The 22,694-nt window shown below is 37.4% G+C and overlaps 1 protein-coding gene and 1 non-coding gene across 2 annotated transcripts; both read right to left on the reverse strand.

Moving 5' to 3' along the window:
• Window positions 1-478: 478 nt before the first annotated feature.
• On the reverse strand, window positions 479-17,521 carry LOC136344900 (cholesterol transporter ABCA5-like). The gene is made up of 31 exons (XM_066292789.1): window positions 17,129-17,521; window positions 12,987-13,194; window positions 10,927-11,097; window positions 10,397-10,584; window positions 10,110-10,338; window positions 9,822-10,051; window positions 9,585-9,771; window positions 9,391-9,534; window positions 8,873-9,023; window positions 8,595-8,818; window positions 8,370-8,545; window positions 8,194-8,308; window positions 7,988-8,137; window positions 7,798-7,933; window positions 7,635-7,742; window positions 7,401-7,577; window positions 6,846-7,067; window positions 6,447-6,791; window positions 6,183-6,384; window positions 5,937-6,120; window positions 5,374-5,710; window positions 5,046-5,320; window positions 4,854-4,994; window positions 4,582-4,794; window positions 4,345-4,526; window positions 4,047-4,233; window positions 3,891-3,982; window positions 3,516-3,652; window positions 3,346-3,456; window positions 3,193-3,289; window positions 479-3,135 (listed from the first exon to the last, which is right to left on the reverse strand). The coding sequence occupies exons 2-31, from the start codon at window positions 13,086-13,088 to the stop codon at window positions 3,126-3,128; spliced, it is 5,223 nt and encodes a 1,740-aa protein (XP_066148886.1). The 5' UTR covers window positions 13,089-13,194; window positions 17,129-17,521; the 3' UTR covers window positions 479-3,125.
• A 2,929-nt stretch (window positions 17,522-20,450) lies between these two features.
• On the reverse strand, window positions 20,451-20,523 carry TRNAR-UCG (transfer RNA arginine (anticodon UCG)). The gene has a single exon. It is a non-coding gene; the product is annotated as a tRNA-Arg (tRNA).
• Window positions 20,524-22,694: the final 2,171 nt, after the last annotated feature.

Below are 22,694 nucleotides of genomic sequence, written 5' to 3' on the forward strand. Positions count from 1 at the left end.
TAAGGCAAAAATTCGTCGAAATTGGACCTACGAGGTGATTTGGAAAAGTGTCACTCCTGCTTATAGATTCGTTGTAAAACGCGCATGCGCCACGAGCATTACGTTTCTGTAAAATGTACGAGTCAGCCTTAATCCACTCCGCGGCTATAAAAAAGAATGGGAAATTTCGCAATACCATTGATTTAAGTAAAAATACTTAAGTATATAGCACAGGCTGTCTCGAAACGAGCAAAGACTTGGGACAGTCTACAAGTGTTAGTTTAATTACTCATCTAAGTTAGAAATATAAAATGACCACACTAGCGAACAGTACGAAAAACTCTTTTTCTAGGAAGATAAGCTAATAAAGTATAGTTTTAAACAAATTCTGTAATATATTATAATGTAAAATTATTACAATATAAAAAGATTCTCACTTGCCCATTGGATTTTGGTTGATCGCGAGTTCGAGGAGCGCGGTGAAGAAATGAAAGGTAGGTACAAAGTAGCAACAGTTTATTACAGGTATATCTAACCTAATGAAATGTTAATCGTAGGAGTAAATAATAATTGATGATCTTATTGCGCATTACGTTTAATTACTCCTATTTCAGCGGACTCAACCTTAAATAAACAAAACAGCCTAAAAAGCCATTTCTTAACAGCGTTTCTATACATAGACACCCTCATGTTTCCCCCAAAAAAAAAAAAGATCTGAATTACAGCACTTTTGATTAAAAATTGGTAATTTCGAAAACTGGACAGTGGACTGTATTAGGCACGATGCCTTAGATACTTCACAGAAACACACTAAATTATAGTTCATTAAATCATATCAAACATATCATTTGAAAATAATGATATGGGCAAATTTGCGGAAAAATTTATGTATTTGAAGCGTTTCCTTCATTTTCAATCCTTAAAAACTGCTTGAGCAGCTTAAATTGTGATCATTTCGTTCGGTCTCCAGCGAGTTTCTTACCTTTGTCTCTCGGCTTTCGTCCGAGCATCAGACCTCCTTCCATTCTTTCTGGGCTTGTGTAAGTGACCACCCTTAACCGATTTTTTGGCACACAGTTAATGACACCGGGAAACATTCGCTTAATAACAAATTTTGTTGGATAGTAATAAATGAAAATTCAAAAACATGGGAAAACGCAGCCAAGAAACAGGGCTTTTTTAGAAAAAATATATAAAAAAGGTTTAAAACCTTGTACATGCCCTTAAATTATTAGTTATTGAAAGCAAGGAATATTCAATCATTTTAAGCATTAAGGAACTAATTAGGAATAAAGAGTGAATATCTAGTAGAGGAAAGCTTCTCTCCAAGAAGACTCGACAGAAAGATATTGATTTTTTGGTAATTAATCGAGGAAATTCAAGACTTAGTTCCAGTTTTAGCATCTTTTCCATTGCCTCAGATTTTCAGTTTTGAAACTTTCGAGTATCTATCTTTCTAAAAGGATCCCCCATCACGGTTCTTGCGGAAAAACTACCCGTTTCAACCCATGCAGGGTGTAACATATCATCATGGAATATTTTAAGGAGCGAGAGTACTCTGCAAAATAGTTTCAAGAAATGCTAATAAACCCATTGTCAAAAACTCACAATTTTCGATGCACAGGGTGGCAAAATTTCACATATTTTAAACATTTAAAGTAATTTTCATAATTTTGTTTTCGTTCAGATTTATTTGTATTTTAAAATTTGATTAAATGTTACGAATTGCTTCATATAGTTAGATACCGAGCTGGATGATGTTTTCCCTTACTTCCTTATTTATTGTGTTATTATATATTTTTAATTTTCATCGCACAGATATATTTGCAAGTTCTACGAAAACGGTGAAAGATGCAAGAATACCATGAGGGATTAAAAAGTTAAAGAATTGAAAAAGGAATTTAAATTTGGTATCAAATTTCATAAAGTGGGTTTCAAAAAAGATGCAAAGCATTGAATAATACATGACCCAAGAAAAAACACCTCATTTACGGTTATCGACCTTTTTGATACTTCGTTCCAGAAGTTCTCCAAGAGAATATGTGTTCGAAGGTTCAAAAATTTAACTTAAACGATACGCAGAAAAAATGTGAAACTTTGCCACCCTGTACATCGAAAATGGTGTCTTTTTGACCATGAATCTATCAGCATTTTTTTATTGTTTTGCAAAGTGCCATTGCCATTTGAAATGTGTCGATAATGATATGTCGTATCCTGTATAATATGTGTCATGCTTAGAACAGAGAGGAGAGCAGCAAACCTCCATTTCCAGTTTGGATGTCGGAAGGAACGAAATTTGTGACCATCTATAAGAAAACTTCCGTCTTTTCTGATGAAACGAACAGGTTCAAAATTCTCTTTTCGATGTCCTTGTTAAAGTGTACCACTCATCCCTCACCAAGTTAGGGTTTTCTCTAGAGATAAAGTTCTGAAAGTGTCTTTCTTAAAAAAAAAACTATCCTGAAATGACCCCAAAGGCTTCAAGACCTCTTGTAGAGTTCCGAATGTGAAGATCATATTGTCCTAAAAAGAAGAAAAGCAGGACTTTTGAAAGGATTTTTCCTGACCATTTGCCCACATTCCGATTATATCATAATTCTAAATAAAAAATACTGTCGCTATTTAAGAAATTATTGGTTAAAATTCACTAAAAATTGTGTAATCTCGGATTCCCTGGCTTTCGACGCGCTGCATCATCTTTCCTCTTAAAATAAACGAAGCAGTCTGTTTGCCCATCATATCACTTAATCTCGTAGTTACAGAACAGTCTAAATCGAGAAACCATTCTTTGGTATTCCTTTAACCTATGAATATTACCACTTTATACGAGAGTTTCTTAGAACGATATCTACAAATATACGTCTGTAATAGCTATGTATTTATACGGAAAAGAATTACCCTTAAACCTATAAAGACAATGTTGGAAAATCAGTGATAAATAGGTGAATATTTCAATTTGTACTTTCCTTAACTAGCAACCAAAATCCAACAATTTTGATTCCATATTATGCAGAAACTGAACGCCAGATATGAAGGTAATATCTAAGGCTTGGTTGCACCCACTTCGAAAAACATAAACCATCATCTTTGCCTTGCAATGGAGCCTAGATTAGACTAATCGCTCTAAAATCTAAGTTCCAATAACGCTATTTACACCTAATAAAGTGAAAATATAAAAATAAGTTATTATTAGATCGTCACAAGATAAGTTACTCCTCGTTAACTTCATCGTACTGGGCGAACTTTAAGAATACCTGCTCCAGAGTGGTTTGGCTGAAGCTGTATTCCTCGATGTCCAGTTCTACTTTGGCTTTAAAAATGCAAGAAATTAAATCGGAATCGTTTTAAATATTCTATTAAACAGACCTTTCTCCAGTTGCATGAAACAATTCGCTAATGAAGGAACACTCTGTTGAGGCACACTAAATACCAATCTATCTGCGAACGACTCTTCTAATGATGCATCCGGGAAGAGTTCTGGAAGAATCGTAGACGAATTAAGTACGTTATGGACCATTAGAGTAGATTTGCATTACCTGAAACGAAATCCTTCAGTTCTTGATGCCGATCACCGGTATCTGACGTAGGGGTGGTCTCTCGGACCAACAATTTCATTTCAAGCGTATAACCAGCGCCGTAAAGATTTTTCAGATGTTGGGTTGACCCAAGGCACCTGAAACGAAGAATGTATGTTGAATCTTTTAAGTTTTAACGAATTTTTCACACATCTAAAAATACGCGAGAAGCTACATAAAAATGGCAGAAGTTGCGAAATCAGTTTATGAGATACAGCATCACTTTGACACTTTATTGAGCTGTGCGTCGGTTGTCTAATAAGATCTCTAATTCCTTTTAGAATGAGGCAAATTGAGTATTGAAATATGTGACACCGCTATAACAAATCTACCAACCTTAATTCGCCCCTAACCGTTATTCCCACTCTAGAGCATAAGGCGTCAGCTTCCTCCATGGAATGCGTGGTGAGTATCGCCCCTTTGGACCCCTAAAACCAATTCGTCCCCCGTGTAAGCCACTGTCAATTTTCCTTTAAACGCATTTGAAGTTACCTGAAAACTGGCCAAAATAGTGTCCCACAGAAACCTCTTACTCCTAGGATCCATCCCTGTACTTGGTTCATCTAACAATACGATTTTTGGGTTCCCAAGCATCGCCATTGCAAAGCTAAGCTTTCTTTTGGTGCCTCCAGAACACATTTTGACTTGTTTGTCTGCATGATCGTTGATTTGTAGACCACTAAGAAAAATGCGGCACTGCTCAACACTTAATCCGGAATCGTTAAGAAAAATTTGTTTCTAAGCTCTCGTGCTTGGTTTTTAATTATCGGTAAGATGTTGGAAAACTTACTTGATATATCTATTAATAATTTTATTGATGTCTTTATGAGGAACCCCCCTTATGGCTGCGTAAGTCTCAAGATGTTCTCTCACGGTTATGTTTCTCCATAGAGCATCATGCTGAGGACAATATCCCAGCAACTGAAACGCCGAGCTTAAATTTGAAGTTATGCTTTGTCCGCCTATGAACACCTAGGAAGATAATCCAGTGATTTTCTAATTATTAGACTATATAAGGCAACATTACTCTTCCTCTGGTAGGAGCTTCTTCAGCAGTAATAATCTTCATCGTGGTAGTCTTTCCGGCCCCATTATGACCCAGGAGACCGAACACTTCTCCTGCGTCTACAGCTAAGGAAAGGGACTTGACTGGAACTTTGATTTTCTCCCTAGTTTTGTCAGGTTTGAAATAAATTGAGTTGCTTTTGAAGTCTTGGTTTTTGTATTCTTTGTACAAGTCCTTAAGGAAAATACGGTAAATAATTCCGGCTTATTATTAATTTTTAAACATGTTCTTACATGTACCATCACCACTGGATGAGTGACGTTATGCGAATTAATCAGGTTCTTCACTTTCTCCCTTTCGGCCTTCACGTCGTCATCCCCGTTTATCCCCACCTCCGCCTCTTCGCATGGGCTTAGCACTTCTTCATTTGAACCCTAAAATAATGTCGAATAGACTAAAAAAATCAGTTCCACATCACTAAGTACCTTGCGAAATTTGAAGGCATCGCTAACATTCCCTCCATTTTTCATAATATCGACCACCCTCAGCAACAAAAACCAAAGGGGAATGTTGATTAGCATCCCAAAAAGGCAAATACCAATTTCGAAAGTAAAATAACTGGCCAAAGTCAGTCTATCACAGGCTAAATTGACGTTACACAGCATATAGACCTTTTGGATATAATAGAATATAGCATAGGGTATATACATGGTGTTTGTTATGGAGAACGTGCAATGCAGGATCAAGGTGACTCTTTTACCTAAAAAAAACGAAGTTTTTAACGATTTCCCTGAAGCAAATTCACATTCTTACCGATATTCATCACATCGGACAGCACAACGAAAATGAAAGGAAGCCATCCAACCATAGTAGCGACGTTGGGCAAAATCGACAAAGCAGACTCCGTCTTGTCGAAGATATAGCTAATGCAGGTGCAACTGAGTATCGAAGATGGACAATATATGAAAATAAGAAGGCTAAATACTACTATGGCAGGCCAGTCTCTGAGAGCTGGAATGTCGAAGACCACCATTATCACCATCAAGAGGGAACAGGTGATACCCATGATAGCCATAAGGACGATGAAGTAGGTGAGGAAGTACATGGTGGTTGTGAGGCCGTTAACTCGCAGTTGATTTTTGGTTCTCATCTGAAAAACGATAAAAGTTTAAAGTACCAAGTGGGTGGGTCTAAGTTTTCTCGAAAGTGTCGGAAATTCCCAATCAGATCACTACAGTTTACCTGAAAGTTGAGTAAAATTAGTATCCGAAATAGTCCGGTTTTTTTAGATTCTCGATCATTCTTTCTTAGATCGGTTCATGTGAACACTTGTTTCTTTTTCTACTGCATACAAAAGATTCAAGACATCATCATACCTCTCTGTCGTGCACCATATCGATGGCCAAACTGACAGGCACCAAAACGAAAACCATCCCTACGAAAATAGTTTGTGTCGTTGAGGCAATGTTGAACCCCCCAGCTTGAATCGTTTGCTGGAATGGTTGGGCCATCACTCTTATGGGCTCAAAGCTTTCAGTTTGGGTTCCAGCGGTCAATATCCTATGATAAATATTCGTTTATACAATAATTAACAAACATCAAACTGATGTTCTCATTATTACCGGTAAATGCTGTTGCTAAGAAGATTTAAAGTTACTGGTAAACTGTGCTGGAAAGTATCGTTGTAAAGTATAGTAAAACTGTAATCTCCATCTTGGAACTTGTGGACATCAAAGGCAGCGATGTGGGGAGCGAATGCTAATAAAGTGGAAAAATTGCCGTCGTAAAAGTCCACTTGTCGAGCACCAAGGAAAATCAGCTGATCTGAAACAAACACCAATTTAAATCTGAATTTCTTCTAAAGCTCAACATCACCGTGTACTAACCAACAAATTCCCTAATACTATCCCTTGATCCGTTGTGTATAGCAACAGTACTCATCTCTCCATAACTGGTTCCATTAAGCTCCAGAGATCTGCTAACATTGTAATTAGTATCGAAGTACTTGTTGAAATACAAAGTGACCGCTGCGCAGACTAGCGGCAATAAGATCATAAAATAAAGTTTCTGAATATCTCTCATCATCCTCAGACACCTCAATTTAATTAACGCAAGAATGGTTTGCAGATTATTAGGTGTACATTCGATTTTCTCCAGGCCTATTCCTGAAATTGGAGATTTTGTTTCGGAGATCACTTCCAGACCGCCGATGTCCATCGTTTCGCCTCCACCTTAAAGATATTTTGACTCACTTAGAATGTTGGTTTTGGGTTCATATTGATTACCTTTAACGTCTTGACCATTAGCCATCAAGTTGTTTCCCTGGTTTTGCAAACTTTGGTAACTAGTGCTTTTGCTCTGCAGACTCAAACTCCTGCTCAACGCTCGATTTCGAACTATCTTCGTCGAGAGATTGTCAACAGTATCATCCAATTCGTCTTCACCTTTTTCGAGGTGAAGGAACACTTCTTCTAGGGTTGTCATTGAAACTCCGTAACTTGAGATTCCTAGAATAAAGAGATATTTGATTATGGTTCAACTTGTATCAGGCTGTAACTTCCAATAAGTAATTTTGTACTTTGTAACTGTACTCTTACATATGAAACACTACATATATTATGTCTTTTTATTTGTTGCAAATTATGATTAACTGGCCTCTAAGAAACCTTGGGCCCATCTCTCGTAGACATCGTCTCTGCGGTTCGTGCAGAAGATCTTACGCTCGTGCGGTAAGAAATACTTTCTTCAGTACCGTAAATAATTAATTATTAGGACGATGAAGGGTGAGAATTTTCAAATACACCAAATATTTTAGTATTTACTCATTACGTGTGTCTTACCCAATTTGCTACTTTTGTTATTTATTTCCTGTTCAATGGCACTGAATAAAGAAGCAAAATGATCAGCATCATTATGTGGTAAAATAAAGCTGAGTTCGCGGCCATGCCTTCTTGCTTTTTCCGCTTTGACCACATGGGACGTAACCAACCGAGCTATGGCGTGCTCTTTTGAATTTCCTAAAACATCCATTTTATTTAATTAATCGCCCAATCACGTCGAAATCATTATTAAACCTTCTAAAACTAAAGTGAGATGGTACCCAATTCCGAATTTATTTTTGAGAAACAGGGAGCTTCCACAGCATCTGATGCTACCTTTGGATACAACTGCCTTCCTATCAGCTGCAAAATCGAATACCTTAGGGTATTTTAATGCAAGTTTTGGTATTAAATTTACCCAAAATGTCTGCCTCATCCATAAAATGAGTGGTTAGTAATATGACTTTCCCATGTCGTCGATTCTGCAAGAGGTTCCACATGTGCCTTCGGGAATACGGATCGACGCCGGCCGTGGGCTCATCCAAGATGATAATCTAGAAATAAATGAATATGATACGGGACTTTTCACTGAATGTCACTCTACAAACCTTTGGATCACCAATAATAGCAATTCCAACCGAAAGCTTCCGTTTTTGTCCTCCACTCAAATGTATCGCACGAGTGTTTGCTTTATCGACTAAATCTATATCCTGCAATGTCCTCGTGACTTCGTGATCAATATTCTTAGAGGAAATTCCCTAAAAATTCATAACTCACCAAATCGTCGAAGTTACCGATAAAATTAACTGCAAACCTTAACAGTAGCAAAAAACTCTAAATGTTCTCTTGGGGAGAGGTTATCGAAGAGAATATCATGTTGAGGGCACACTCCAGTCATGCGTCGTACTTGATCCATATCGTTTTGATTTCTGTGATTAGTTGAATTAAAAATAAATTGACGTAAATTAACATAAAAGAAAATATTCCTACCTAACGTCGTATCCAAATATATAAGCGGTACCAGACGTAGGAGCAGTTAATCCAGTTAAAATGTTGAAAAGCGTAGTTTTGCCAGCTCCATTATGTCCCAAAATTGCGGTAATATGCCCTTGATAAATGCTTAAATTTATTCCGTTGACGGCTTGCACTTCCTTCTTTCGAAAACTCTAAAAATCGACTTGCAATTGCCCTAAATTTGAATTTCAGGAGGGTCACCTTAAAACTCTTAAACAAATCCACAATTTTTATAGCCTCTTTTCCTTTAAGCTCTCTGGGCACCGGCTCGACATCCGAAGACAGGCCTTCATCTCCTGGAGTTAGTGACCCAACGGAACCAACGGACTCTCCATTGCTCAGAGGAATTTTATCTGCGGATTTCGCTTTGCACCAAAACAGGGGATTGAAACAGAAGAATGGCGAGCGTTTTACACCATATTCGCCTAAAGAAGAGTTGCATATATTGCCTGGAATATTGAGGAAATTTTCGGTCATACTAGGAACAACACTATCCAAATAAAAGGCTATCCAGCCGTAAAGCACCACATCAACAGCCATCATTATAAGACTTCCCCCGAAGGGCATGTCCGGACCGTTCCAGATATTAGAAAGGTTCACTCCTTCTCCCGCTAAATCCATTAAAAGAGCCTAAAACGTTAAGCTGTTAAACAAGTCTCACTTAATTAGGCCAATTAATAAAAATAAGGATTTTCTAATGAGACAATAATTGAGATGAAGGCAATGCCATTTCTCTTATTAACAACGTATTGATTTTTTCAACTAGACAGTCGACTCCCTCAATCTATCGTCCATGCTATACGTCGAGAGGCTCATTAAGACTATACTCGGCTCAGCCCTTTGAGCCATACAACTACACTCGGTTTACAGACAAAAAAAAATCCGCTTAGAATTTCAATTTTAATACCTCAACGCTTTTGAAACCCTTTGCCTTTAAAACCATCCGTAAAAGCAAATCCTTATTTCCATCAATTCTTTTTCATTAATGTATCTTAACCTTGTCCATAGCTAAAGCAAACCCAGCAGGGCTGATCAAAGACACTACCCACAAAGCAACTGAGCTGGAGTCCCTCACGAAGACTTGAATGAAGTACAGCAAACTTAAAATCGTAACAGCGAAGTTGCCTAAAATTCCTGCGGTCTAAAATATACCCTTAAGTATAGTGGAAAGTCATTGTTTTCATGTCTTACTCGTGATTTGTCAAAAAATGGGGTCAACATGAACCCAAACATGATAATACTGAGGCAATACATAAAAACTAGCAAGAATACCATGATGAAACTGGTGGTGGTAAATATGTTGAGGGCAAATAAAAGGGTGCAGCATATTATTGTTATTAATAGCACGAAAACGGCATAGACGATAAACCATGATAACCTAGAATTATTTGGCTCAGTAAAACGTTTAGGGGTGTATATGGTGATTACCAGAACACTGAGTCGTAGAGACCCATAATTTTCATCCCTTCTTTGATCTTCTTCTCTTTTTCTCCCACTATCAGGATCAATAAATAGGTAATGAACTGGGAGAGAGCCACTACAATGTACAGGGGAATTATTACTCTAACAACAAATATCCAATTTCCGGTATACGAGGCTTTGGGGAACAATTCTAGGAGAATTTTTGGAACCACCAAATTTTCCATGCCAGCGTCCAGCTGAAAAGACGCACGAAATTTAACTAAATTTGTGCACAAACTTGCGACAGGAACTCACCCTTATTTTGCTGAAATCTATCAAAGCTTGCAAGGCTAAAAAACCAGAATGATAGTACTGGTTCACAGGGCAACTGTCCCCCACCTCCAAACCCTCAGGCAGCACAGGGGTGGGCACTCCTGGCACGTGGTGCCAAAAAGCATTGTGCTCTCTACAGCTCACCGGTGATCCAAATAATTGAGTGGTGGAGGGTGTCCCGAATAGGTTTGGGTTTGTCCTAATTTCATATCTAAAGGATGGTTCGATCGACCGAATGAAAACTGTACTGAAACAAGCTGCAAATTTACCTTAACGGGCCGTTAATGGGGTCGGATGACTGGAATATTACGGCCAATGGAATGTCATTTGGTTCCATCCAGTAAGCGGTCAGAAGGTCTTCTATTGTGGGATATACCACCCAAGCGATGGGTGGTACTTTGTGGTATTGATTTTCGTTCATATTGTCCCGGAGAACGTCTATGATTCTCAAGAAGTCCTGAAAGTATCGAATCATTAAGTTTTGCCTTCAAATTAGTTTGACGTAGCGTTTATAACTCCTCTTCCCTCTTTATGACCTTATTCGAGTACGGTTCAAATATGCATCGAACAATTTCCGAAACTTTGCGGTTCAAAATTTAATCAAACTTGGTAAAGGAATAAATATAAATAAAATTTTGCCCTTTATTTAAAAGTTGATCCTCCTCTCGATGATTTTCAGACATCCCCATTTCAGTTTCAAGTTAATGCTCAAAATAATTTAAATAAATTGAAAGAGTATACATACAATTTAAACTTGTGCTAATAAATTTTCCTGAATGTATAATTTTGTTAAAATTACCTGTACTTCAGTGGAATTGGGTACAACTGCGACTGTATGACTGCCATTCCTGAAATTGGCCATCAACTCTGCTGCCCCTCTGGGTTGATTTATTTCTGGAAAGTTAGGATTTGGCACAGCAGCTTTGACGAAAAACAACACGGAGAGGGTGTATATTGGCAGAAGGACTTCCTGGAAGAGCACATTACTATTCATACATGTTATGAAAGTGGTGGAACACGACAACGATAGACAATTACACAAACGACAAACAAAGCTATGTAAGTTTCTAGTGGGGAAATATGAAATTTTAATCTGCAAAAGTTTCAGAATAATTTTATGTTTAAATTTGATAACAGTAAATGTTGTCATAGTTCGGCACAAGTAGCTCCTCATAAAACATTTCGTCTCATAAACTATTAATCAGAATATTGCAGGAGTCGAATTCAGGCATCGCTTCGGTGTTACTAAACATTTCCTCCAAACAGCACTCTTGCTCCCGTGGGAGGAAAATGCTTTCCTTCCTTAACTCTCTACACATCATAAACAGGTGGACATAACACCTGGTCCTTTAAAAAAAACACGTCCTCGAAAAATCAAATGCACACCTGTGGGAAAAGTGCCTTTTATTCCTTCGAATATTACCTTCTACATTTTACTCGCCCGCTTCAGGTCGGGACTCAAGTTATTCGCAGAAGTAAACGAAATACCCCCCCCCTCCCCCCCCCCGTGCAAACTACAATTTCTTCACATTGACAACAGTGCGAGCGATGGTACAAGTCACGTTATGCACCTTTCAGCCCACTGCGAAGGGAGGTAATTAACAAAAGCTTGGAGCGGTGTTGTCATTTTCTAATCTAAGATTACATTTCCAGGAAATGGCCTATGTTAACTACATTAGGGCTACTTCAATAAAAAAAAATGCTCCAGACCTTTTTAATCGCTCCTTGGGACTGTTGAATACGTTGGATGTTGGGAACCCTAAAGGTCAGTCTTTTGAATTAATATTGAGGTTTGTTCAAAAGTGCGTGTTATGTTACCCAACAGTTTCAGAATCTTGTCAATATCAAAATTCAGGAAACTCCAAATTTTATCGTGTATTTAACCCCATTTTTTAAGAAAAGTTTCTTAATCTTCGGTTTGCTGTTTCTGTTACTCTGAACTTAGGAATAAAACCCTCATCTGCCCAAGTCGTAAAATTCGATTTAATATTTATGCCCATAAGTCTCTCGACGCGGGTATTGTTTTCAAGTATTTAGCAGATGCATGCACACGTTTGAACATGCTCGCATAAACACCCTTTTATCCAACTAGACTTGTAAAGATGCCGCTTCCCAGAAGTTGGAACTTGCATTTTGCTCGCTTTGTTTACAAAGGTTTCTATTTATGTTAGATATTGAACATGACCCAGTTCTATACGGAAAATGACAAGTTTATCACGCATTGATTAGTTTGTGAGTAGTTTTTATACTTCCCACCTACGCTGATAGAAAAAGTAGGTTTATCAATAAGCCTCTAGGGGTTACTGGAGACTTTATTACAAAAAAGGAACTATTAGTCAAGCAAGTGGTCAGAGACCACCAAAAGAAGGCCCTACCCGCACCACAGCGTTGATGACACTTTTTTTAGTGAAGTACCCCACATGAGATCTCCGTTCCAGGTGTCTGTCAGTTAGTGTTCCTAAATATTTTGCCCAAGAATCCTCCTGGATTATTAAGATAATTTCGATGAAAACCAAGAAATTAGCCCAGATTTAGCTACCCCAATTTTTTTTCACTTCTACAATTCCAAAAAATCAATACTTAAATTAACTGACGCTCAGCAAAACCTAAAGATAAAAGTTACACTTGGAGCATTACCGCCCCAGGGCTCTAACTGAATCTAATCCGAACTTTCCGGGTGTCAGATTCCGAGCCTGTTTGTAGCCACAGTTCGGTGCCTGAGAACTGCAACTTTTGTGAGTAAACAACATCGAATTGAAATCAGTATTTAGGTCATTTTAGAGCTCAATGCAAGATTTTTTTGTTCTTGGATAGCAACAATTTTTTCAGTTTAACTTAGGAATTTGTGTTTCAACTTACAGATAACGTTGCTCTTTTGTCCCGTTTTTTCAGCAAAAGGTTCCTCTTCAGCATCGCTCTCAACTGAGCAAAATAAATGAGTCTTCTCCTCTGATCGCCCATTTTGCTCCTTTCCGTTTCACTCCCTTTTTTCCAAAAACAAGAAACCTGAACGAAGTCGCTTGCTAAATGGGGAAGTTGTTGATTGATAGCGCGTTTGGAATCATATCTGGAAAAAAACGACATGGTTCAGTTTCCTTGAGGGTGGGGAAAAATGCCAATTAGCCCTAAATAAATACAAATTAGGGCTAAAAGTCCACGATCACACAACGAGACAATTAAATATTCAAGGCTGACGTTAGATGAATGTAGCTGGGGAATTTGGGGCATGAAACACGGCAGGGAAACAATATATTCCTGACCTTTGCCAAATTACCTTCATAATTTCGTTTTATAACGGAGACCGGAGATACGATGGGGTTTAAAGGGCAGATTAAAAATAGCATGCTGGCCAGGGAAAATTATAGAATATTAAGTCACTGTTAATGTTTGATCAATTCCACCTCAAAGGAGAATAAATAGGAATTTGGCACTGAGCATAGCCAACATAGGATATCTATTGTTATATTATATGTCCACAAATTAATGGAACAACAGGAAGATAAGTTTTAAGCCATCCACATTACAGTATCAACTAGCACCCCCAGATTCTTGGAACTGGTCCTAAAAACACAAAGTGTTATTCAACCCGAATCGGGTTTTGGTTTCCACACAAATTAGCTTGATGGTAAATCTAACAACACATTAACGATGTTCCCTTTGATTGATGCATAGCTCTACATCAGGAAAAGGACCACATAGGAGAGTATTCAGACAATCATGGCAGTTTCTGCAATGTACACGTATCGCAGCTACCTATTCAAGAAAGTTTAAAATAGAAGCAATAAAGTGTCATTTCCTTGAGATTTCTCAGACCATGGACCTGGAACGGAAACAGGAACTCAGAGGCAGGTCCATGGAAACGAAAGCAGAGAGAAGGAATGAATATCAGGCGCGAATAAAGGTTTTTATTTTGGATTTGATGGCATGAATAGTGAGCAAGTGCTTGAGTTTCCTGTTAGTAGTTGAAGAGGACTTGTAAGCCTGACGAATGCTGGTTCTGAGGAAAACCGAATAATTCAGATATCACAAATTTGCCCATCTGTGAAAAGAACTCAGTAGAATTTGCATGGAGGAACTTATCAAGGAAACCTGTGCAATAAAAGGGTATCGGGAGGTCGGGATAAAAACAAACATGGAGGCAGAGTGGATTGGAGCAGCGGAGAATCTGAAAAACAGAAAAAATATATACGTGACGTAACATATCATCATGGAGATATTTCAGGAAGCGGCAGTCCTCTGTAAAATAATAGAAAATGCTAATAGACCCATTGTCGAAAACACACAAATTCGAACAGCTCTTTTCTTTAAGATCCTCAACAATAGAGCGTGAAAATCGTCTGTAGCCATATACAGGGAGTTAGGTTTTTTTGGGTCGTGCACTATTTTATACTTTTTTTTGGAGCGCTCTATATGAATTCTGATACCAAATTTAAATTCCCTCTTCAATTCTTTAGCCTTTTGGTATCTTGCAGTATTTTCGTATGTTTCGCTGTTTTCGTACAATGCACAGAAATAGCTGCTGATTCAAATTCAAAAAATCCGGTCTAGATATTCCGGTTTGAAACCTCGGATGCCATAACTGAGCTTCCGCGATTTTTATAATTTTGTTTTATTTTTTTGACCTGTTGCATTGTCAAAAATTTTACTCAAGACGTATGTGACAAAAACTCAAAATATGAGGAAAAATATGAAACTTTGCCTCACTGACCCCCTTTATTAAACTTAGGTGTGACTGTAATGAATGCGTCTTGACGATGGGTAGCTGCCTTGGGCAGTCCGCTTCTTTTTTCATCGTAGTTTGATCTTCTTTCCTTCTTTTGACCAAAGAGCTGTAAACACGTTTGCATGTTATTTTAAGTTTTTTGCAATTTCCTGCCTTGAATGTCTTCCATGGCGTAGGGCACATTTTGCACTGCCTCGACATTATATTACAATAAATTTAAAAATAGAAATACCTATGTGGGGTTACAATGGTCCATTAAGAGCCACTGAAAGAAAAAACGGAAAATCTATATGGTAAACAAAATTTATTGGGTGTCTGGTAATGCATGAATGGTAAAAAACTTCTGACACGCCAACTGAAGAAAGTGCGACGAGATCAGGTTTGATCTTATGTTCGATTAGGTTTCCAGTTGTTTACTTTGTTAAGGCAATAATTCTCAAAGCAACGAAATGGTCTTCCGCATTTATTTTTTTCTTTTGGTCAAATATTATAAGGAATCAGCGTTAATAAAAAAAAATTAAGGAAGAATAAATAAATTAAAAAAATTAAATTATAAAGAAAAATCCAAACGGTTCCAAATTTTTGGACTATGGAATATATTAGAGATGGTGAATTTTTGACCATGACTCCATTAACATTTTTTTATTATTTTTCGGAGACTATTGCTCATGCAATATCTCCATGATAATATGTTACACTCTATATACTTGGGATGTTTCAAAATCCAACACAAAAACATTAGAGACATATTTTTGAGACCAAAATAAGACTTTTTTTCCTATAAATATGGGCTCACAAATGCCTAGTTTCAATATACAGGGTGTTTAAATATTGCCATTATTAAAATTCATAGTAGACTATGACGGCGTAGTTTGACAATTCTAAGCGTTTCCTGTCAAATTTATTGACAATTTGGTTTAGCTGAAAGCGAATGCGTTTCGCCCCGCATTTAAAATTTAAAAGTTCTTTCGATCACATTATTGTTAAGTTTCAATAAATTTAGATATTTTGTCATTTTGTTATTTTTTTAATAATCTGTTTCCTACCTGCATCGTTCCTAAGAACCTTCGATTTCAACAAATTTGATAGAAAACCCATAAGAATGTCAAACTATGCAATCATAGATCACTAAGAGTTTTAATAATGACAATATTTTACACTCTGTATATCATGCATTGATACAATCTAAACTAAGCGTTTGCAGGTCCATATTCAGACGAAAGAAAGTCTTATTTTGACCTCAAATATGTGCTCTTATAGTTTTCGTACTGAACCTTGAATCACCCCCTATGACACCCCCCATTTGAAGTAATAGTTGACGACGGTCTCAGAATGGAAAAAATAGTCAGGGCCGACCTATCCTTACAGGAGCTTAGTGCATAGTTCGTGGACCCGTACAAAGTTAGGAGTGAATCACAAGAACAATTCAACAAACTGAACTTGAATCGAATTGAGAGTAAGAAAAAAGGCAAAAGAAAAGACAGAAGGGAATATAAGAAAAAGCTCTACTAAAGAAGAAGATATGCGTATTATGTGGGGAAATGGCCAGTGGAAGAATACTGTTGATACAGAACTGCGAATAGTTGATAATATGACATTCATCAGCGATAAATATGTAATATATAACTGATCATTCTATGAATAAGACAAGCTAAGGGAAGTCATCCAAAGCTCAACGATCTATTGACGCTTTAGGGTTGTGTAGGTCCCAACTACATTAAGCAAAATTTAATAATCGATATAACACAGTGCATTTAACTCTAAACTACAGAATTGCAAAGAAATCAATTGTTTGGAACTCTCCATTAATGAAGCGTTTTATGCAACGTCGACACGTGTCTTAATTGCTCACCAAAGAACCGTAATTGAGGCAAATTGAAAATAGATTTCATACTGCCTGTTTATCCCAAATTTTCACGCAACCTTGAAACTGCAATAACCAGCTAGAATTGATTTCGATTTTCCCATAATGGTCGCATTTAAATGTTCCAAATTATTGTCTCATTCATTCAGAAAATGCATTTAAAATGGCGTCTAATTGGTTATTGTTCTCACATTAAGGGATCATCATGAATTTCCATTTAAACGCGCATTTTAAAATGAGCGTTTATGAAATTTTCTAGAATGTAGCGCCGTTTAAATTCGGGGTAACAGGAAAATTGTTCCAAGAAGGGGTGGAATTTTAAATAATTCAAACCCGATATTCAATCAATTTCCAAGCACATGACTCTATGCTGCATCGAAGTAGTGCTTTATTTAAACAATGAATACAACTTACCCAAGACCTTCGGCTTATGTAACACTGTAAATGTCATTACAGTCTCAAAATATAAATTTCAGCGACAATGCGTGAATTATTCAAAGGCATCAACAAAATCAATTCAAATCAACTGCCCCCCATGCGGCACTGCCCTACCCCGTCTTATCCAGTTTCACTGTATTGCCCCGTTTGTCGGCCATCTTAGATTTGCCCCCTAAACCCGGATTTCGTCTCAACCGGAAATTAAGCCGGTTTTTTCGCCAATTACTGCCGCGCTTTCGGAAAAACGAAAAGGTTTTGGAAACCGAGGAATTTTGTACAGGAACTATCGACGTTGCTGTCTGTTTCGATTCACCCCTCAACAAAGAACGAAGCAGAAATATCGGCTGACAAATGTACGTCTTTTGCGAGGGGTGAGAGGATGATGCGTCGTGACGCCGACGCCGCTCGGAATGCTGGCGTTTCGTGATACGAGGGAAAAAGCACAAGTTTCCAATCGAGGCGGTCAAAATCCAGAGAGAACCCAAGTGAACTCTCCAAACTGAATTTTCGCATTCTAGAGTACTGAAAACCGTCGCCAGATTGGCACTAATATATGAGACATGACAGCTTCGGCGGGTCCAGGAGGAAGTTCGTATAGCGGCGAGTTAAACTGAAGAAAATTTTTCTTTCTCTTCCTGCTCCATTTGATCAAAGAAAATGGGTTTTTCTAGACACTCTCGGTTATTTACAATAAACGAAAATGTCACCACGTAAAATGCCGAAATCTACCTCTTTAACGTCATAATATCTCCGAAAATAAGAAAGGTATTTGAATACGGGAAGCACGTAAAGGTGTCTCTTTGGAGTATCCTTAATGGTTATTTAGAGTCCCCCAAGTTGCGCAAGGAAGCCACCGCAGGTCGATAAAACGACCATTTTTCAATGAGATTCTTAAACGCACAACAGTCCGCAAAAACACCTCGCACCGTACCTTGGTACATTAATATACAGAAGAGTATGACAGATTAAGACGTGTTTGGCTGGTGTTTGATGTCGCTCCAACATTTCAGGGAGAGTCCCCAAGATATCCATATGTGAGTCCAAGTTGAGAGCTGAAAGAATGAGACATGGAGAGCCCTCTGGCGTTCGTATTGCAAGTCGGAACGTGACAAGTTTTGGCCAACTTAATGGAGAAATTGCCATTGCAAGGCAACTTTGCCCGATGGCAGAATCCCAGAGCCAGGATTATCCAACTTCATGTCGGTAGTCACAGTCATAAGGCTGGATAAACGCGACCTAATTCCAATTTGAAAACCTTGAGAATGCGTTTACCCGTAAAATTTATCTTGATAGATGGTCTATCAACTTCTCTATGTTAAGTCAATATCTATTTATAAACAAAATAGGGGGAACGTAGTCATTTGTTCGAAAAGTGACCAAACGAAATGGAGATTAATCGATAAAATAAGGGCAAGGGCATGATAAGGTGGAAAAAGCACGTTTTTCGCCTGACTTCCACACCCTTGAAACAGGGCAAGGAAATTGACATTTGCTCATTTTTAGCCATATGGCTGTTTCTATAGCCACCTTTTCCCTTTATAGTGTAAATTATTTTAATTACTCGGTTCGCTTTCGGTCACAGTGAATTAGACCCTTTGTAACAGCTTTAGAAGGGTTGAAATTTCCGCGGCGATTTTTACCTTAGTTTTCTGTCACGCAATCATGCACGGTTTTAAGTTGCTCAAAATCTGAATATGTTACTGTCCCTAGGGTGTGTACGTTGTACACGCGGGGTTTCAAATGGGCATCCAAACTGTAACAAACTTTATTCATTTGAAAAGTTTTTATTTAGAGCCGCCCTGGTTCCTGGCTTTTGATACCTTTGACGCCATTTGGCAGCGTTGCAACGTATGTATCACCATTTGTTTTACCACCTTAATTTCACTGACCGCTTCAGTAATCGCGACAAGCTATGTACGAATGAACTAACCATAAATGAATTATAAATAAATATACATACCGCAATTATTCTCAACATTTGCACTATAAAACAACATTATCCGTGAAACATATCGTATTTCACTGATGTCACGTTACATCCAAAACAAATTGATACCGATAGCACTACGCTCAGTATTTGTAGAGTGTATAAAAATTAAGCAAATTATTTACACTTAACGATAAATCTGGGAAAAAACGAAACACATGATTTTCCCATATCCAAGACTGTGCTTCGATAAAGAGGCTGTAAATACTAAATTCAGAACTGGTATTCATACTATTCATACATCGGGTTTTAATTTTAGTTTGGAGTCAGTGTGAGGTTTAAAAAATCTAGGAATCGTGTATGTGTAAGCAGACATCAGAGGTTATCAACTATTTACTAAATAGAACTGGCAACCTGCCAATTTCTAATAGGCGTGTTAGGTACGTACAGGGTGTACTCGAAAAATTAGACACCGCCCACGCCATCATCAGAGTTATGTTTTAATCATCACTTTGTCGCAAAATTTTATTAGAGGAAAAGGAAATATCAATAATCACTAAACGACGGAATGAAATGTGTTTTATATTGTTATTTTCTCAGACATATTGGCAGTAATTTAGGATGATGGAAACGGAAAATTGGGTATTACGAAAACCTATTGGACAAAACCCCAATTGATAATCCGACCAATAGTTAAGTTCGCGCTTTCTTTAAATGCGCGAAGAATTTTTCGTTCTTGACGATATAATCGGTAAAGCTCCTACCTTTTGTTATCTAAATTCGTATCTCGTTACGTTTTATCCGATTTATTCCTAACTTACCTAAATCTTCTGCAGGAATAATCCCAAAGCCTCCACACAAAAATTTACTGTTCTGCTAAGCAATCGATATTTAACAGTCAATTAAAAGCACATAGATTTCCGCACTAGCCTAAATATCGGACTGTAACTTTATTAAAATTTGCTAACCGCCTAAATTCACGTAAAACCCATCCAAAGCACTGTAACGCGGATATTCGCCTGCACCTCTATTGGATTTCCGCTTTAACTGTCTTTATTCAGGCTAGTTATCTCTCTATTCCAGCAATTTACATTTTTAAATGCGGACAATATTCTTACCATTTGTAGCGGAATTATGTATGACGTACGATATCATAATGTTAATGCTAAAATTTGCTTTATACGCATACAGATGTCTTTATATGCCCACTGAACATGAATATGATTTAAAAAATAATAACAATTGCTATTGCATAGAGAAATGTCAATTTTTTTCATAGAGAAAATATTATTTTTGGAGTAAGTCAAGAAAATAAGCAATTTAAAACAAAAAAATAATTTAATAAAAATAAATAAAACAAAAAAGTTTGCGCGACCGTGACAGGACTCGAACCTGCAATCTTCGGATCCGAAGTCCGACGCCTTATCCATTAGGCCACACGGTCTATATGCTTGCTAATTGTAAGTCGCATCATAAACGGAATGCTAGTTTAGTATGTTGAACATAGATGGCAGAGGCAACCAGTTATACACATCGATGACTGGCCCCGATTTTAAAACTATAATCAATACAATTAACGGGTCGATAAGGAAAATAAAATGAAATATGAATATGTTAATTTAGGATGTTGCAGTTGTTGAATTCTTATATTAAAGCGCAGATATGCACCAAACTTCTAAATGTGCTCCTCGTCTTTTAAAAATTAAACTTAAATAGGACTTAACGACAACTTTTAGGAAAGTAAAAATCAAACACATAAAATTAAAGTAGTAGAGTATTCACTTGGTGTAAATGAAATGCTTCTTTATAGAATTACGTATAATAATTTTGGTTTCCAATCTTTACATTCATTTATAGTCAAAGTTTTAGTAATAAACGAAGATGAACTGTACATATTTCTTGATATGATGGTGAATGAAACCTTACTCCTTACCCTAGATGATGTGAGTGGTGTCTAAAATTCTGGTAATATTACCAAGGACCTATTTTCTATAGACTTAAAGAAATTTTATCTATGAACTGGTTCGATTTTATCATTTCCGTAGAAAATATCACGTTGGTAAATCGCCAAAAGGCTGATATATTGGCCGTAAAACAAAAATGTATCGTACCATCAAATTGAATTTATTAGGTCAAACTCCCCTTATACCATCCTTAGAGCTAGTATATCAAACTCCTGGCAACTTTGCAAGTTAAGTTCATTTTCATAGGAACCACGAAGCTAAAGCAGATTATCATTGGCTAATTTCTCTATATTTCCATGTTTATCTGAAATTATGGTCAATGCTCTTGGTAAAGCTAAGCTAAACCTTTATTGAATTTGTTTTTATGTACTTCAATGAGATAAATCATCTTGAGTCTTTTTTTGAAACTCAACTGTACTGAATAGCTCTTTTCTCACTTGTGACTTGTACCTCCCTGATCAACTCCATTAACCATTAATTCCTGTTGAGTTCTTACTTACTTCTTGTTAGAGATTAAAGGAATTGAAAGAAAAAACATGTCGTTTTCTTAGATACTCCATAAATGCAATAATACAAATATAAACTCAAATTTTGCATTTATATTACCATTCCTGTTTGCTGTACCTTGTTTCACGGTGTGTCCAACGAGTATTGTATCGATTTCCTGTCCAAAAACTTGGGAATTTATTACGTCTGTGTTTGGTTGTGGAATTGGAGGCTGCAGTTTCACAGTTAACCTTTGTGTTCGTATTAACACTAGTGGCTCTCAGTAAAATTGCCTAATTAATATTTATTAAGAGCTTATCCGCCACCAGTTATCAAGGGTAGTTCGAATAAAATAAGAAGGATGTCAAGGAATTTCCCCTTTTTCACTGAATAAAAACGCAATTTTCCTAGCTCTACCGCAATAAATTCTAACCCAGTACATCCCCACAGCATCTCATTTGAAATTCAAGTCGGACAAGATCCTAGGGAATTGCAAAAACCCATATTAGTAATTCGATTACATATTTGAGTTTCTCTCATATGCGGAATTAAAAATTTAAATCTGTAAATTCCTGTCGAGTGGTAATATTAGCCTCACTTAGGAAAACACAATTTTTTCATAATTAAGACCAGTATTCGGTCCGATTTTACATGATGGAACTCCAACTCTAATGCCTGAATAAATAATTTTCCTGAGTAAAACCGAACGTGGAACAATGTTTGTTAGTGGTAAAGAGTTCTGTAAGCAAGGCACGTTCAATTAAGTTGATGGGCCAGCTCTGAGGTAAACAGACACCAAAGGAAATGTCGGTGAGAAAGAAACAGAACAAGATTCACGTTTTTCAGAACGTGGGATAAGGACCTATTTCACCAATGGCAGACGGGCTATATCATACCAAAATGCATAAGTTGAACCTCTTTTTACGCCCCGTCAAGAGATTTTTAAACTTGTGAAGGTTACAGGAATAGTCATCTTAGTTTATTCTAAATGTGCAGTATCTCAGAAACACTACAAAATTTACCAATGGTGAAAAAACTCAACGTTTGCGTAAGAACTGCAGGAGTCCCAAGTCCCAACTCCTGCAGCACAACTTTCGGCGCCTTCGCCAACAGCAGCGTCAGTCGATGCTTGAACGTCCCGACGCCTGTTCGAAACAGTCACGTG

This window comes from Euwallacea fornicatus, chromosome 18 (genome assembly GCF_040115645.1).
Source record: "Euwallacea fornicatus isolate EFF26 chromosome 18, ASM4011564v1, whole genome shotgun sequence".
Taxonomy (NCBI): Eukaryota; Metazoa; Arthropoda; class Insecta; order Coleoptera; family Curculionidae; genus Euwallacea; species Euwallacea fornicatus.

What these genes read in the sequence shown, in the direction of transcription:
- LOC136344900 (XM_066292789.1), bottom strand. Translation starts at nt 13,088, where the DNA reads ATGGGCGATCAGAGGAGAAGACTCATTTATTTTGCTCAGTTGAGAGCG. An exon ending in TTTGGATAGTGTTGTTCCTA is followed by an intron (nt 8,819 to 8,872) that starts GTATGACCGAAA and finishes ACTCTTCTTTAG; the next exon opens with GCGAATATGGTGTAAAACGC. An exon ending in TAATGGTCAAGACGTTAAAG is followed by an intron (nt 6,792 to 6,845) that starts GTAATCAATATG and finishes AATATCTTTAAG; the next exon opens with GTGGAGGCGAAACGATGGAC.